Here is a 16188-nt window from a genome sequence, read left to right as displayed (position 1 = left end):
TTATTTATTGCACCAGTTATACCCTGTGATGCCATGTACCCTGTTTTCCATAACTGTTTATATTCTGTAAAGAAGCATGTAATTTACTTAGTTATAACTGTTTTCAAAAAAGAGATATTCCTGTTTTACAAAACTTTTCTTTTATGCAAATATTTGATTCAAAAGCAAAATAAATTGATTGATTCTTTACAGAAAATGCCTCCCAAAAGAAATACCCGCACCAACACCCGAAATGAAGAAACCAACAACAACAACAATCAAGATGATACAAACCCGAATGTGAACCCAGGACCTATGGACCCAGCAATAGCCCCGATTCTTCAAATCTTGGCCCAACAAACAGTTCACCTAGCACAACAACAACAAAGACAGACCAATCCTTAGGTAACCTTCAAAACTTTTCAGGCAATAAACCCACCAGAATTCAAGGGTTCCTTAGAGCCAATTGAAGCAAATGTTTGGTTAAAGGAAATAGAGAAGGCATTTGCCTTAGTGAAAGTAAAGGAAGAACAGAAGGTTGAGTTTGCAAGTTACTATTTGAAGAATGAGGCCACCTATTGGTGGGAAATGGTGAAGACATTGGAAGGCACAGATGTTATTAGTTGAGAAAGGTTCAAGGAATTGTTTTAGAAAAGTATTTTCCTCAGTTTGTTCAGGATCAAATGGAGCTGAAGTTTTTAGAGTTAAAGCAAGGGAATATGTCGGTAACAGATTATGAGGGGAAGTTTGAGGAATTGTCAAGGTATGTGCCATCGTATGTTGATACTGATAGAAAGAAAGCTAAGAGATTCCAGCAAGGCTTGAAGCCATGGATCAGGGAAGGTAGCTATTTTTGAATTGGATACCTATGCCGGGGTTGTACAGAAGGCTATGATCGCAGAGACAGAGAGTGAGATGTTCCAGAAAGATAAGGAAAGCAAGAAAAGGAAAGTTGAAGGAAGTGAGGGTCAGTCACAAACAGGGAAGTTTTCAAATTTTAAGAAGGGCAAGTTTCAGCCAGGGAGAAATTTTAATTTCAGGAGACAAAATGCAGGAGATGGAGGCCAGGGCAATCGTCCAGCTAATGTGAATCAGCCGAATCAGTTGAGATTAACTTTTCCAGATTGTCAAGTTTGTGGAAAGAAGCATGGAGGAGTTTGTAACAAGTTGAATGTGGTATGTTTTAAATGCAACCAGAAAGGGCACTATTCAAGGGAGTGCCGAAATCAGCCAACAAATAAGGATCAGCCTATCCGGAATCCAGCAGTGAAGGTTCCAGCCATTGGATTTACATGCTTTAAATATGGGAAGCCAGGACATATGGCCAGGGATCGCAAGACACCAGCCCTAGTCAGTAATGCATTGAGGATTATGGGATCTACCCCAACGTTGAATGAGACTCCAAGGGCTAGAATTTTTGACATGTCAGTGAAGGATGCTATCCAGGATACGGATGTCGTGGCAGGTACGCTTAATGTGAATTCTTTATGTGCCAAAGTGTTAATAGATTCGGGAGCAACTCGATCGTTTGTTTCACAAGATTTTGTTACTAAATTAAACTGTCCAGTTGAGTGCTTAAATGAAATAATGACTGTGGAATTAGCAAATCAAGAACGTGTAACTGTGAACCAAGTTTGTGGAAATTGTGAGATTGAGATTTCTGGTAGTAAGTTTTGTGTAGATTTGATACCATTTAAGTTAGGAGAATTTGATGTGATATTAGGGATGGATTGGTTATCTAAGCATGATGCTCAGATAGATTGTCGAAATAAGAAAGTAATGGTGAAAACGCCAGACGAAAGAATAGTAACGTTCAAAGGTCAGAAACAAATAAAGAAGTTCTTAACAATGATTCAAGCCAAGAAGTTACTACGACAAGGATGTGAGCATTTCGTAGCATATGTAATCGACAGAAGTCAGGAGCCAGCAAAACTTGAAGATATTTCAGTAGTGAATGAATTTCCAGACGTATTTCCCGACGAGTTACCAGGAATTCCTCCAGATAGAGAAATTGAATTTGCGATCAACTTAGAACCTGGAACAGAACCGGTGTCCAAAGCCCCGTACAGAATGGCGCCTGTTGAGATGAAGGAGCTAGCAAGGCAATTGCAAGAAATGTTAGAGAAAGGAGTTATTAGACCCAGCGTATCCCCGTGGGGAGCCCCGGTATTATTTGTCAAAAAGAAAGATGGAAGCATGAGACTGTGCATCGACTATAGGGAGCTCAACAAGCTGACAATCAAGAACAAGTATCCATTACCCAGAATCGATGATCTGTTTGACCAATTAAAGGGAGCCAAGTATTTCTCCAAAATTGATTTAAGATCGGGATATCATCAACTAAAGATCAAGCCAGAAGATATACCAAAGACAGCTTTCAGAACAAGGTATGGGCATTATGAATTTCTAGTGATGTCTTTTGGATTGACCAATGCCCCAACAGCGTTTATGGACCTGATGAATAGAATTTTCAAAGAGTATTTGGATAAGTTTGTTATTGTGTTTATAGACGATATTTTAATCTATTCCAAGACGGAAGAGGATCATGCGGAACATATGAGAACGGCTTTGGAGATTTTAAGGAAAAAGAAGTTATATGCTAAACTGTCGAAGTGTGAGTTTTGGCTACAGGAAGTTCAGTTCTTAGGACACATAGTCAGTAACGAAGGGATCAAAGTGGACCCGGCAAAGATCGAAGCAATTACGAATTGGGAGAGACCGAGAACGCCCACTGAGGTAAGAAGTTTCCTAGGATTGGCGGGATATTATCGTCGATTTGTTCAGAATTTCTCAAGGATTGCCACACCATTGACAAAGCTTACGCGAAAGAATGAAAGGTTTATGTGGAATGACAAGTGTGAGGAAAGTTTTCAAGAATTGAAGCAGAGATTAATCACGGCACCTGTTTTGTCACTTCCAGACGATCAAGGGAATTTCGTAATTTATAGCGATGCTTCTCATAAAGGATTAGGATGTGTTCTTATGCAGCACGACAAGGTGATTGCTTATGCGTCAAGGCAATTGAAACCACACGAACAGAAATATCCTACTCATGACTTGGAGCTAGCAGCTATAGTTTTTGCTTTGAAGATTTGGAGACATTATTTGTATGGAGAAAAGTGTGAGATTTTCACGGATCACAAAAGTTTGAAATATATATTTACCCAGAAGGAACTTAATATGAGGCAAAGGAGATGGTTAGAATTGATCAAGGATTATGATTACTCGATTAATTATCATCCCGGTAAGGCGAACGTTGTAGCAGATGCGTTAAGTCAGAAGGAAAGGTTAAATGTGTTATCTGTACCTGAAGAAATATATAAAGAATTTCAGAAATTAGAATTGGAGGTTAGAATTTGTAAGCCTGAGGAAGCAAAAGTGTACAGTATGATTTTCCAACCGGAGTTATTGGAGAAAATAAAGAAATGCCAGAAAGAGGTAATGGATCAAGATATAAATAGTTTGGTAGGTGAGGAATTATGCACGCAACAAGATGATCAAGGTATTCTTAGGTTTTCTTCAAGAGTTTGGATTCCACCAGTGACGGAGCTGAAAAATGAAATTTTACAAGAGGCACATAGTTCAAGATATTCCATCCATCCAGGGAGTACCAAAATGTACAGAGATTTAAAGAAGAATTATTGGTGGCCAGATATGAAGTGGGAAAATGCAGAATGGGTTAGCAAATGCTATACCTGTCAGAGAGTTAAAGCAGAGCATCAGAGACCAAGCGGATTGCTACAGCCATTGGAGATTCCAGAGTGGAAATGGGAACATATTACCATGGATTTCATAGTTGGATTACCAAAGATAAGGACTAATCATGATGCCATTTGGGTTATAGTGGATAGACTTACCAAGTCAGCTCATTTTCTGCCTATAAATGAAAGATTTTCGCTCGACAAGTTAGTCCATATGTACCTAAAAGAAATTGTAGTTCGTCATGAAGTTCCAGTGTCTATCGTATCTGATCGAGATCCAAGGTTTAATTCAAGATTTTGGAAGAGTTTTCAAGAATGTTTGGGAACAAAATTGAATATGAGTACGGCCTATCACCCGTAGACGGACGGCCAAAGTGAAAGAACAATCCAGACAATCGAGGACATGCTACGTGTTTGTGCGATTTCAAAGGAAGTTGGGACGAGCATTTACCCCTGGTAGAATTTGCTTATAACAACAGTTATCACGCCAGCATTGGGATGCCACCTTATGAAGCCCTTTATGGACGCAAATGTAGATCTCCATTATATTGGGATGAAGTAGGAGAACGCAAAATACTCGAACCTGAATTGGTGCAACAGACAAAGGAAGTTGTTGAAATTATCCAGAAGAGATTAATAGCCGCACAAAATCATCAGAGAAGATATGCAGAACAGTCAAGGAAAGACATGGAATTTGAAGAAGGGAGCTTGGTATTATTGAAAGTATCACCGTGGAAAGGACTAACGAGGTTTGGGAAGAAAGGGAAGCTAAGCCCAAGATATGTCGGACCTTTTGAAATTCTAAAGTGCATTAGTAAAGTAGCTTACGAGTTGGCGTTACCTCCGCACATGGAACACATTCACAATGTTTTTCACGTATCGCTGCTCAAGAAATATAATCCAGACTCCAGGCATGTAATAGAATATGAGCCAATAGAGCTTCAGGCAGATTTATCATATGTAGAGAATCCAATAGAGATTTTAGAGGAAAGAGAGAAAGTATTGAGGAATAAAGTGATAAAGTTAGTAAGAGTATTATGGAGAAACCCAAAGGTTGAAGAGTCAACCTGGGAGTTAGAAAGTGATATGAGAGAAAAGTACCCTCATTTGTTTTCTTAGGAGATTCTGAGGACAGAATCCTTTTAAGGGGGGAAGGATGTAATATCCGGGATATAACGTGTAATTATTTTTACTATTAAATAATTAATATGTGTGTTCAGTATCTATTCTGTGAGTTAATTGTTAAGTGATATATGTACTTGAATATTCAAAAATAATATTAATTGAGTATTTTAATTTTTATATGTCCAAGATAAAATATAGATAATTGTCATATCTTCCTAATTATTTTTATGTTGATTTATAGATTTATAAGAATCATATGAAATTTCTAAAATCTTTTTCCGGGTAATTAAAATTTATTTTATAAAAACGGGAACCAACCGACGTCAACCGTTGTTACGTTTTTGGAACCCGAAACTCTTCCGAGAACTCCTTCCTAACCTAATTGTAATATTCCGAGTATTTTCCATGTTTCGACTTTTTCGATCCGGCGTACGGTTTGTCCTGCGCGGGTCCCGGCGCAACATTTTCGATACAATATTCGTTTCGGTAAATTAATAAAACCCGTATTTTCGATAAACGGGAGTTTTTTATTAAACTATCCCAATTATCACTTCGTAGTACGTGTAACTGGGCGCTGAGACCAAGATCGCAATACAAGCTGTACTGATTTGGATAATTATCCCGAAAACCGATACCGTTTGGATCAGTTTTTATAAATAAACGTACCATTTTATATCCGGAATGATCCAACGGGATACTAATTTTCAGTAATTATAAATAGTCTTTTACCGTATTTTATTTCGTATCAAAATCATTTGCAGACAGATAAATATATAATTTTACAGAGAAAAATCATATATTCATAAACCTTTCTGAGAATCAAACCACAAATTCAAGGTGTTAATGAAATCCGTTTGAAAAGTTGGAGTAACCAATTTGAAGGTCTCAAGGAGTACTATCAGATTCTGAGCTTTGTTTCACTGCAGAATCAAAGGTTTAATTTCTAAAAATTTATTTATTTTCGAATTTATTTTATTAAAAATATGAATTTTTGTTCGGATGATTGTTTGTATGATTTGATGATTGCATGTTGTAGAGCTTGTTTTCCTGATGATTTTCATATGTCATACGTCTAATTTGGAGTTCAATAACATGTTCAAATTTGAGTTTGATTTTCGAATTTTAAAATTAGGATTTATAACCCGTATGAATGTTCTTAATTGAAATTTGGGGGTTTCTTATTCTGTGATAGATTGATGTTGTGATATAGTGGGTTGTGTTCTCTGTGAAATTAGCAATCCAGTCGTATAAGTTTCATGAACCAACGAGGTCTGTAGAGAAGGGAGTTGTGTTTTGAAGTTTTCTGATGTTCGCCGGAAACTGGAAAATTTCACGGCCAAATTCCGGCCAACTCAGGGATTGTTAGGTTGTTTTGATTGCATGGTTGTGTTCCTGGTGTTGTGTAGATGTGATCTGGAGGTGTTGGTGGGGTGAGGACGCCGGGAACGTGTTCTCCGGCCACCTCTGTGTTTTCCGGCGATCCCTTGTAAAAATTGCAGTTTGGTCCCTGAAGTTTTGGGGAAGATGCAGTTTGGTCCCTGTAGTTTCCAGACTTTGCAAAAATAGGATTCCTGTTTTAAAAATGTTTAAAAATCATATTTCCCATTTATTTTTATTATAAAAATTCGTTTTTAATTTCTGAAAATTCTAAAAATTATTATTTTAATTCCAAAAATTATTTTTAATTCACAAATAAATCTGAATTAATTAGTTAATTAATTTCAGTTAATTTTTAATTGATTAATTAGTCAATTAATTCAAAAATTAATTGATTTAATTAATTATTAATTGATTTTTAGTTAATTATTTAATTAGATTTAATTATTTAAAAATGATTTAAAAATTCCGAAAAATAGTTTCGAACTTTAAAATATTATTCTAAATTATTTTTAAGGCTCGATAATTATTCTAAAATTGTTTCGAAGCCAGAATTGGCTAACCGAACCTTGTTTATTAATCCGAAATTGTTCCAACGACCCGTTTTAATTCCGAAAAATGTTTTAAAAATCATTTTAAATACCAGAAAGCCTATTTATGACCCGAGAGTTCTTTATAAATGATATGTCATTGATTACGTGATGTATTATGTGTTATACGTGACTTGTTGTTTGACTATCGGTCTATATATTCGATATTTACTTGGTTATTGCATAGATTTCAATCCGTTAATCGGATTTGGGTAAAACGAAGGGTAGCTAGAAGTATGTGTTGAATAGAACTCTATGAGTTGATGGTTGATATTGCAAGTGTTTTGAAGCACGGAAACCTAAACCCTGATTTCAGTTATTGTTCTTGAGCCATGAACCATATTCTTTCTAAGCCATTGATTATTGTAAACCCAAACTCGAACCTCAAGTATACGATACTATTCCATAAATACATGCAAACAAAATCCCAAACACTGAACTGAATTACTTGTACATTCAACCATTGTATCCTATGCTTTGAGAGCCCAAATCTTTGAAACCCTGAAATATTGATTCTTTTGTTATCCAATTCTTTCATTACCCAGCATTCAAGCTTTTAAACTACTTTATTGATCCTTACAAAGATTGAAACCCTTTCATTGTTAAACACTCATTGTTGTTAATGATTCTGGTTATTGTTTATTATTGCATATTCTGTTATTATGTTAGAATTGGATTGTTTTTATAAAATTGTGGACCAGATTCGTGGTCAGACCATATAATGGTCAAGTTAGGCCAAAGTGTGCCTTGGATCCAGTAGTTAGAGCAATGCTGTGTGCCTTGCTCGGGGTTAGTGCGTGACTGATCAGCAGCCTAACCTTGGTTTTTAAATTAAAAGTATAATATCCAATTCTAAATCATAATCCAATGTTCACTTGATATCATAATCATAGTCACCTGATGATCATTATTCTCAGTTTTGTCATTGTGACTTGCTGAGCTAGTTAGCTCATTTGTGTGATGTTGTTTATATTCTTTCCAGTTAAAAAGGAACCAGTTGGTAGCGAGGATCCCCAGTCCAGCGCGAGAGCTAGGGGTTCAGGTTGAGGAAGATGAGCTAGTAGGCTTCTTTTGCATAATTTAAATTTGTAAAAGGTTGTAATAATGTTTAATACTTAGTTGGAGTTTGAGATAGTTGGGTTTTGAACGGTTTGTAATATATTAGTGTGTTTGGCTTGTGTGCATACTTTAACCTGTTGCGATCCGTGGTAGTTGGTAAGTAGGGTCATTGCATATTATTGTTATCTTTAATATTGTTATAAGCAGGTTATAAATAAGGTGTGTGTGTGGACCCCAAACTTCTGACCCGGGTTTGGGGGGCGCCACACGTTCAGCCACAAAAATGTCCCAATGAGATTTTTCTATGAAAGAAAAATCTGCAGGCGGATAGGCCAATAATTGAGGTTGATCCCGATAAGGAAGAATGTAATGTGTGGTCAACCGACTTTTGAACTCCCTCCATTTTTGACCTGCAGAACGTAAAACCAACTTCTTGGCCGATGGAGGTAAAATAAAAGCCATCTGCATACATAAGAAATTAAAAGAATTATAAGAAACAAGTAATAAAATGAACTTATAGCAGACAAAGTCAATGAACTTAATAAGTTTATTTTGGCCTACCAGCACACAATCCCAAATCTTTGTCTTTGTCTCTTCAGGAACACATTTCCAATTATCATGCCATATTGGAGGTTTGGTTCTTGCCAATACCCCAATATAGGATTGCATCTCTGCCGCTTCAGGACCAAATGGCTCTCCTTTGTTGTTAAAAGACACGTTAAGTTTGTTCCCCATTATCTTGCATCGCACAATTCGATATAGGCTTCTTTAAGTTATAGGCTTCTTCTTCACTGATTTTGGGGAAGAAGTTGAAGTGGTAGGAGTCCTACTAGGGGTCTGGTTGTTTAAGGACCTCATCTTTCTCAAAGCCCTGATCACATTCATGGTACAGGGATGGGATACAGATCGGTTGATCTTTTTTAACGGTTTCTTCTTCGACTCTATTCTCGGCGACCTTCTTATGTTCGACTCTATCGTCTTTGACTTGCTTTTCTTTTTCGGAGTAGCCATGATCTATACAGCACATAAAGAGCAGCATATAAGACAGAGGCTACAAACGAAACAAGAAGAACTATACAATTCACATATATGAACCACAAAAAGCTACGATGCAATTAACAACTATGAGCTACAAGAAGAACTATACCATATATATAAACATAAATCTATATTTATAGCACAAAAACATTAACATAATACTATAATGACTAGAATCATAGAAAAAACATAGATATAATCGCATAATGGACTTGAGAATCAGATAAAAAACATTATCACAGAAACCTAACTAATCAACTAATCAAAATACATATAAAATAATCGCATACCACATACATATAAAATAATCCAAATTGATTTTGCTAAGACCACATACATATAATCGGAGGAAACCCGAACAATCAAATAAGCAAAATCAATATAAACAATCAGTTTCATCCCAGACCACATACATATAAAATAATCGCATACCACAAACATATAAAATCATCCTAATTGATTTTGCTAAGACCACATACATGCATGTAAAGATTCATCACAAAAAATCAATATAATTAAAAGAAACCCCTCAAACTCATATACTAGAAAAGTCCCCAAACTCATATACTAGAAAAGCCCCCAAACTCATATACCAGAAAAACCCTAAAAAAAACCTAAAAAAATCCTAAAAAAACCCCAACACCGTGGATTCTAGGGTTGTAGAAGAAAATACCTGCTCGGAATCAGAAATCGCTGCTCGGTGTCGGGTAATCGCTGCTCTGTGTTGGGTAATCGGTGCTCAGTTGAGTTGGGTGCTCTGTGTTGGAGAAATGAAATGTGTCGAGTAAACACCGCAAAGTTAAGGTGGGAGAGAAATTTGGGATTGGGGGGAAATGAAAAATCAAATGGATGGTAGAGATTTGATTCATTTTCTAATCTAACGGTGGGTAATATAATTTGTTATAATATAATTGCTATAAAATGTAAAAATACAATTCAAATAAATAGTTGTTAGAAGTACTACTTAACAACTGTTCGGTTTATTTTCGGTATTTTGGATCGTTAAATGTTCCGGGTTTTTGTCGAATATGGGTTTTTTAGGTTTTTTGGATCGTTAAATCTTCCGGATTTTTGGTGAATATGGGTTTTTTTTAATATTTTGGATCATTAAATGTTACGGATTTTTATTGATTATGGGTATATTCTCGGTATTTTGGATCCTTAACCGCGGATCTATATTTAGATCTCGCAAATCCTAAACCGAGTCCTCGATTCATATACCGGATGAATCGAGTCGGTTTTTTAACCCGGACATCACAGAAACCCGAACCATGAATCTGCAGGATTTAACCGCAGATCTATATTTAGATCTCGCAAATCCTAAACCGAGTCCTCGATTCATATACCAGATGAATCGAGTCGGTTTTTTAACCCGGACATCATAGAAATTCGAACCACGAATCTGCAGGATTTAACCGCGAATCTATATTTAGATCTCGCAAATCCTAAACCGAGTCCTCGATTCATATACCGGATGAATCGAGTCGGTTTTTAACCCGGACATCACAGAAACCCGAACAACGAATCTGCAGGATTTAACCGCGGATCTATATTTAGATCTCGCAAATCCTAAACCGAGTCCTCGATTCATATACCGGATGAATCGAGTCGGCTTTTTAACCCGGACATCACAGAAACCCGAACCACGAATCTGCAGGATTTAGCCGCGGATCTATATTTAGATCTCGCAAATCCTAAACCGAGTCCTCGATTCATATACCGGATGAATCGAGTCAGTTTTTTAACCCGGACATCACAGAAACCCGAACCACGAATCTGCAGGATTTAACCACGGATCTATATTTAGATCTCGCAAGTCCTAAACCGAGTCCTCGATTCATATACCGGATGAATCGAGTCAGCTTTTTAACCCGGACATCACAGAAACCCGAACTAAAAAACCCGGAAATCACATAAACCCGAACTAAAAAATAATATAACATCACAATCATTGAGCTTTAATTATGTCAGACCAACTGCAAAATAATTGAGTCAAATTAGGTTGTTCACTCACTTCTCATCTATATCCTCACTCTCTCACTCTCTCCATACGGCGGCCTCCGTATCTTTGATTTTCTCACCTCCGTTAGGTAATTCAACCTCCATTGTTTCTTTGGATCTGTTAACTCAACTTGAAGCTCGACTCATCTAGCTTTTGTTTTATTTTTGTTGAATTTTTAGCTTAATTTTTGCTTAATTTGTAATTGTTTAATTTGTGCTCACTGCTCACCCGTACTCTGTTTACTTTTCTGTTTACTGGTAGGATTTCTACTTCTGTTTAATTTGGTGTTTAATGGTATAATTTGTTGTTTAGTTGCAGTTGGTGTTTAATGGTATAATTGCTGTTTTAATTTGAGTTTAACTTGAAGATCAACTCATCTAGCTCTTGTTTTATTTTTGTTGATTTTTTAGTTTAATTTGTGCTTAATCTGTAGTTGTTTAATTTGTGCTCACATGTACTCTATTAAATTTGGTGTTTAATAGTTGAAGATATAGTCTAATGGTACTATGTTCTGTTTTTGACGGCTTACATTTTTCTTTTTTTCAGTTTGTTTGTATCAAAAGATGGATAGATCATGGTTAACAGCTGATAGAAGAACAAAAGAGTTTAAAAAAGGAGTGGAGGATTTACTGATGTTTGCCTTTAAGAATGGTTATAATGAAGGAAAAATAAGTTGTCCATGCTTAAAGTGCGCACACAGCAAATCTTGGAATGCTCGGACTGTTAAAAACCACCTTTTTCAATATGGCATAGATGAAACTTATGCACACTGGATATGGAACGGGGAGGCAAATTCTGTAGAAAGTTCTCTACCGGATGAAAGTGACTCCTCTGTATTTTTAAACCAGGCCTACACAGGAATGGGTGAAGCTGACGAAAATGATGATGATTTTTCCTCCGATTCTTCAGATTTCGTGAATCATGTCAAAGGTGAGCATGCACCTCTCTATCCTGGTTGTGAGAATTACACTAAGATGAAAGCGTTGGTTAAGTTATTCAACTTGAAGGTGAAACATGGTATGTCTGATTCATGTTTTTCCGATGTTCTGTTGTTGATTGGGGATTTGCTTCCGGAAGGCAACAATATCCCTTCTTCTTTCAGTGAAGCAAAGAAAACCTTATGTGCATTAGGAATGGGGTATGAGAAGATACACGCATGCCCGAATAATTGTCTTTTATATCGTGGCCAGATAAATGAAGACGAGACAACTTGTCGGATGTGTAAAGCCTCTAGATGGAAATTGAATAAGAAAGGAGAAGAACATGAAGGAGTCCCTGCCAAGGTTTTATGGTATTTCCCGTTGATACCAATAATAAGAAATTTGTTCAACACACCCCAAATTGCAAAGGACATGACTTGGCATGACACCGAGCGACAAAATAATGGTAAAATGAGGTATCCGACTGACTCGGAAACATGGAAGGATGTTGATAAAGAGTGGCCTGATTTTGCATAGGATAGCAGGAACCTTCGGTTAGCTTTATCCTCTGACGGTTTTAATCCTTTTCGTGGAAACCGTACTGATTATTCTAGTTGGCCGGTTTTGCTATCAATTTACAACCTTCCACCTTGGCTCTGTATGAAAAGAAGGTATATTATGCTCTGCTTGTTAATATCAGGACCAACGGAGCCTGGAAATGATATCGACGTGTTCCTTCAACCGCTTTTAGAAGATCTGCAACAGTTGTAGCTCGGGAAACAAGTGTATGACGCATATAAACGAGATTCTTTCTTACTTAGGGGTATATTATTATGGACAATAAGTGATTATCCGGCCTTGGGAAACTTGTCAGGAAACGTAATTAAAGGGCATAATGCTTGTACTGTCTGTGTTGATAACACAAAGGCTACTAGGCTCGTTCATTATCGAAAGACGGTGGTTATGAGGCATATGAGGTGGCTGCCCCGTCATCATCCATATATAAAGCAGAAAACAGCTTTTAATAACACTGTTGAGAAGGATGTTGCTCCTATTCCATTAACCAGTGAGCAGGTTTTTGGACGAGTACAACATCTAAGGGACCATGTCTTTGGTAAGACACAACGCCAACCTCGATGGAAGAAAGGTGAAGCTCGACCAGTTTGGAAGAAGGTTTCTATATTCTTCCGACTTGAGTATTGGAAGTTTTTTCCGGTTAGGCATGTTCTCGATGTGATGCACATCGAGAAAAATATATGTGAAGCTTTACTCAGAACTTTGCTAAATATTCCTGGAAAGACAAAAGATAGGGAGTCTGTCCGTCTTGATATGGCTGATATGGGAATAAGAACAGAGCTGAGGCCAAAAACTCCCGGCAAGAAAGAGAAGGTACCTTTGGCTTCATGGAACTTATCAAATGCAGAAAAGAAGGTAGTTTGCTCATCCTTTCTTCAAATGAAGTTACCGGATGGATTTTGTTCAAATATTAAGAATCTTGTAAATATGGAAAAACTTCGGCTTGGTGGAATGAAATCTCATGATTGCCACATGAAATTGCATCATCTACTTCCAATTTCAATTCGGTCAGTACTGCAAAAACAAGTCAGGTGCACAATAATAAGGTTTTGCCTATTTTTCAAGGCAATTTGCAGTAAAGTCATCGATGTAGATAAATTGGAAAAAATGCAATCTGAGTTGGTGGAAACAATATGCCAGCTAGAAAAACACTTTCCCCCCTCGTTCTTTGATGTGATGATCCATCTCTCAGTTCATCTTGTGAGAGAGGTTAAGCTTTGCGGGCCAATCTTTCTTCGTTGGATGTATCCTTTCGAGAGATATATGAAGGCGTTTAAGGGATATGTACGAAACCCTGCTCATCCCGAAGGCTGTATTGCAGAGGCATATGTTGCCGAGGAGGCCGTTGAATGTTTGGTCAATTTTGATGAAGCAACCATAGGTTTGCCAGAAAATGTTAGGCATGAGCAAAATGGAATAAGCAGGCCTTTATCTGGTGCCACAATCATAAAGCCGAGCAAAGAGGACTTCCAGCTTGCACATTTATGTTTCCTACAAAATAGCAATGACATCAGGCCATATTTTGAGTAAGTTACGTACTAAAGTATGTGTGTATTTTGTTATTTATTTATTTTCTGCCTTTTCATAATTCAAAAATTGACCAATTTATTTTTCTTGTAGTGAACATATGGCATCTTTGATGGTAAGATACCCGCAGCATGAAAATGACCAAGTGTGGCTAAAGAACAAGCAAAATGATCAATTCGCCGAATGGTTCAAGAAAAAGGTAAGATTTCTATTAGTCTATTTATTACTTTTTCATGTCGTCCTAATTAAAAATGCAAGTGACAACTAAATTAAAACACAGACCTAGAAGGAGAACATCGAGCTAAATTAAATAAATTTTTAAAGTAATTGTATCTCATCACCTATGGTATTATGTTCATTTACTTTAAAAGTAGCTGATATATAAGTACACAGTGAAACTTCATATTATAATTACTATAAATTAGTATATTTTTTTGACAGATTGTAACAGAATTGCTCCAAGAAGATTATACCATAGGTGATGAGATAAGGTGGATTGCAGAAGGGCCTAACAAGAATGTTCCTACATTCAGCGGTTATAGAATTAACGGTGTTAGTTATAGCACCAAGGACCACGATGATAATCGACAAGTTCAGTGTAGTGGTGTCTCTGTTGTTGTAGATACTTTGATGCTTGTTGAAAAAGATAAAACTGTTGAACAAACTGCACACACCTATTATGGAGTTATAACAAGTATATGGGAGTTAGACTATAATAATTTCAGGGTCCCTATATTTCGTTGTAATTGGGTAGATATTAACAAAGGGGTTAAGGTTGATGACTTGGGATTTATATTGGTTAATTTGAACAAATTAGGATTTGTAAATGATCCATTCGTGCTAGGAAAACATGTTAAGCAAGTTTACTACATTTATGATCCTCTTGAGAAATTTTGGACTGTGGTGCTAAAGCTACCAGAAAAGAACTTTCATGACCACTATGATGAGGAAAATGATGGCTCTGTAGAAGTAGAACTTGAGAATGACCTGCATTTGCCCCTTTTCCCTAATTTTGATGAACATGATGATGAAAACACTAGTTATATGCGAGAGGAAGAAGAATGGATTCAGCTTCCATGATGGTAATATATATAATTTTTTATACAGCTTTCACTCCATGTACTGATGACCCGTCTTTTTCTTATAGGTGAAACCCAGATTATCTACATGTACTTCTGGTCAACCCATTGATGAGATTACTTTTGCCGTGGTAAAATCATCATCTAGTTAACATTGACTTCTCTTGTTATAATAGATGATGATTTTATCATAGCAAAAATAATCTTTTGGCGGATAAACACAGATGAATATTATGGCAAGCTTGGGAAAAGGAGTCCGGCCGGAGATATGTTTATTATTGTAGATGATACACTTTTACAATTTGTGGTATCAAACTTGTAGAAATTAAGGTTAATGTTCTGTTTTCTATTTGTGCAGAGTTACCAGCGTCAAGCATAAAACAAGGCCTTCAAAACTGTGGCTAAGCAGCATGCATGTTAGTGGCAATGGCAAGGAACAAGAACTGTCTACTCATTTTCATTGTAACATTCACTACTGATTGTAGAACTCTTTGCGTCAACAGCTTTGGCACATTTTAATTTCATTTGTTTCATGTGCGATTGGACTTATTACTCAATTTATTGAAGTATGTGGTTGACCTATTTTATGAACAATTGGTATAATTTCTAGTCTCTTAGAATTGGTTTACAGTTTTAATTTAACATTTCTAGTTTAATATTGGTTGTTTGGTTGATTTATGGACTGCTGGTTTTGGTTTGGTATGTTATTGTGTGGTACTGTGTACCTGGAATGTAATGTAATACAAGTCAATTTTTTTTCTATCTTCATTAAACAGACAACGGTTTTTATGAAAATATCCAAAACCGTCTTTTAAACATGAAATTCAACCAACTATATTTTAAACTGTTGTATGAAGCACATTATTTCATACTATCAATAACCGTTGTCTATGAACTATGCATTGGATAATGGTATTTAGATTGTGTTGTCTGATGTTCACTACAACATCAGTTATCATAAACAGTTGTCTAACTTGTACAAGCTTTTTGCCAAACACTATTATGTTAAGGTAAAATAAATTTAAGTTCATACAACATCTATCAACCATTATCGTAAAGGGTTCTAAACAATACCCCGGGAAAGAACTGTTGTCTAAGTAGATGAAAGCATGCACCTTAGACAACAGTTTGTAAAATCATCAGTAACTATTGTTAGAAGAAACGCAGGACAACAGTTTTTTAAGAGCCAACAGTTCACCGTGGTTTAATTTTTCT

The 16188-nt window shown here is 36.5% G+C and overlaps 2 protein-coding genes across 2 annotated transcripts; both read left to right on the top strand.

Moving 5' to 3' along the window:
• The first annotated feature begins 11434 nt into the window (after positions 1-11434).
• Positions 11435-12328, top strand: LOC141684126 (uncharacterized). The gene has a single exon (XM_074488969.1). The coding sequence runs from the start codon at positions 11435-11437 to the stop codon at positions 12326-12328; it is 894 nt and encodes a 297-aa protein (XP_074345070.1).
• A 426-nt stretch (positions 12329-12754) lies between these two features.
• Positions 12755-14974, top strand: LOC141709096 (uncharacterized). The gene is made up of 3 exons (XM_074513002.1): positions 12755-13893; positions 13988-14093; positions 14336-14974. The coding sequence occupies exons 1-3, from the start codon at positions 12755-12757 to the stop codon at positions 14972-14974; spliced, it is 1884 nt and encodes a 627-aa protein (XP_074369103.1).
• The last annotated feature ends 1214 nt before the right edge of the window (positions 14975-16188 follow it).

The sequence above is a fragment of the Apium graveolens genome, chromosome 2, assembly GCF_009905375.1.
Source record: "Apium graveolens cultivar Ventura chromosome 2, ASM990537v1, whole genome shotgun sequence".
In the NCBI taxonomy this organism is placed as follows: domain Eukaryota; kingdom Viridiplantae; phylum Streptophyta; class Magnoliopsida; order Apiales; family Apiaceae; genus Apium; species Apium graveolens.
This window is presented reverse-complemented; position numbering and strand designations above follow the sequence as displayed.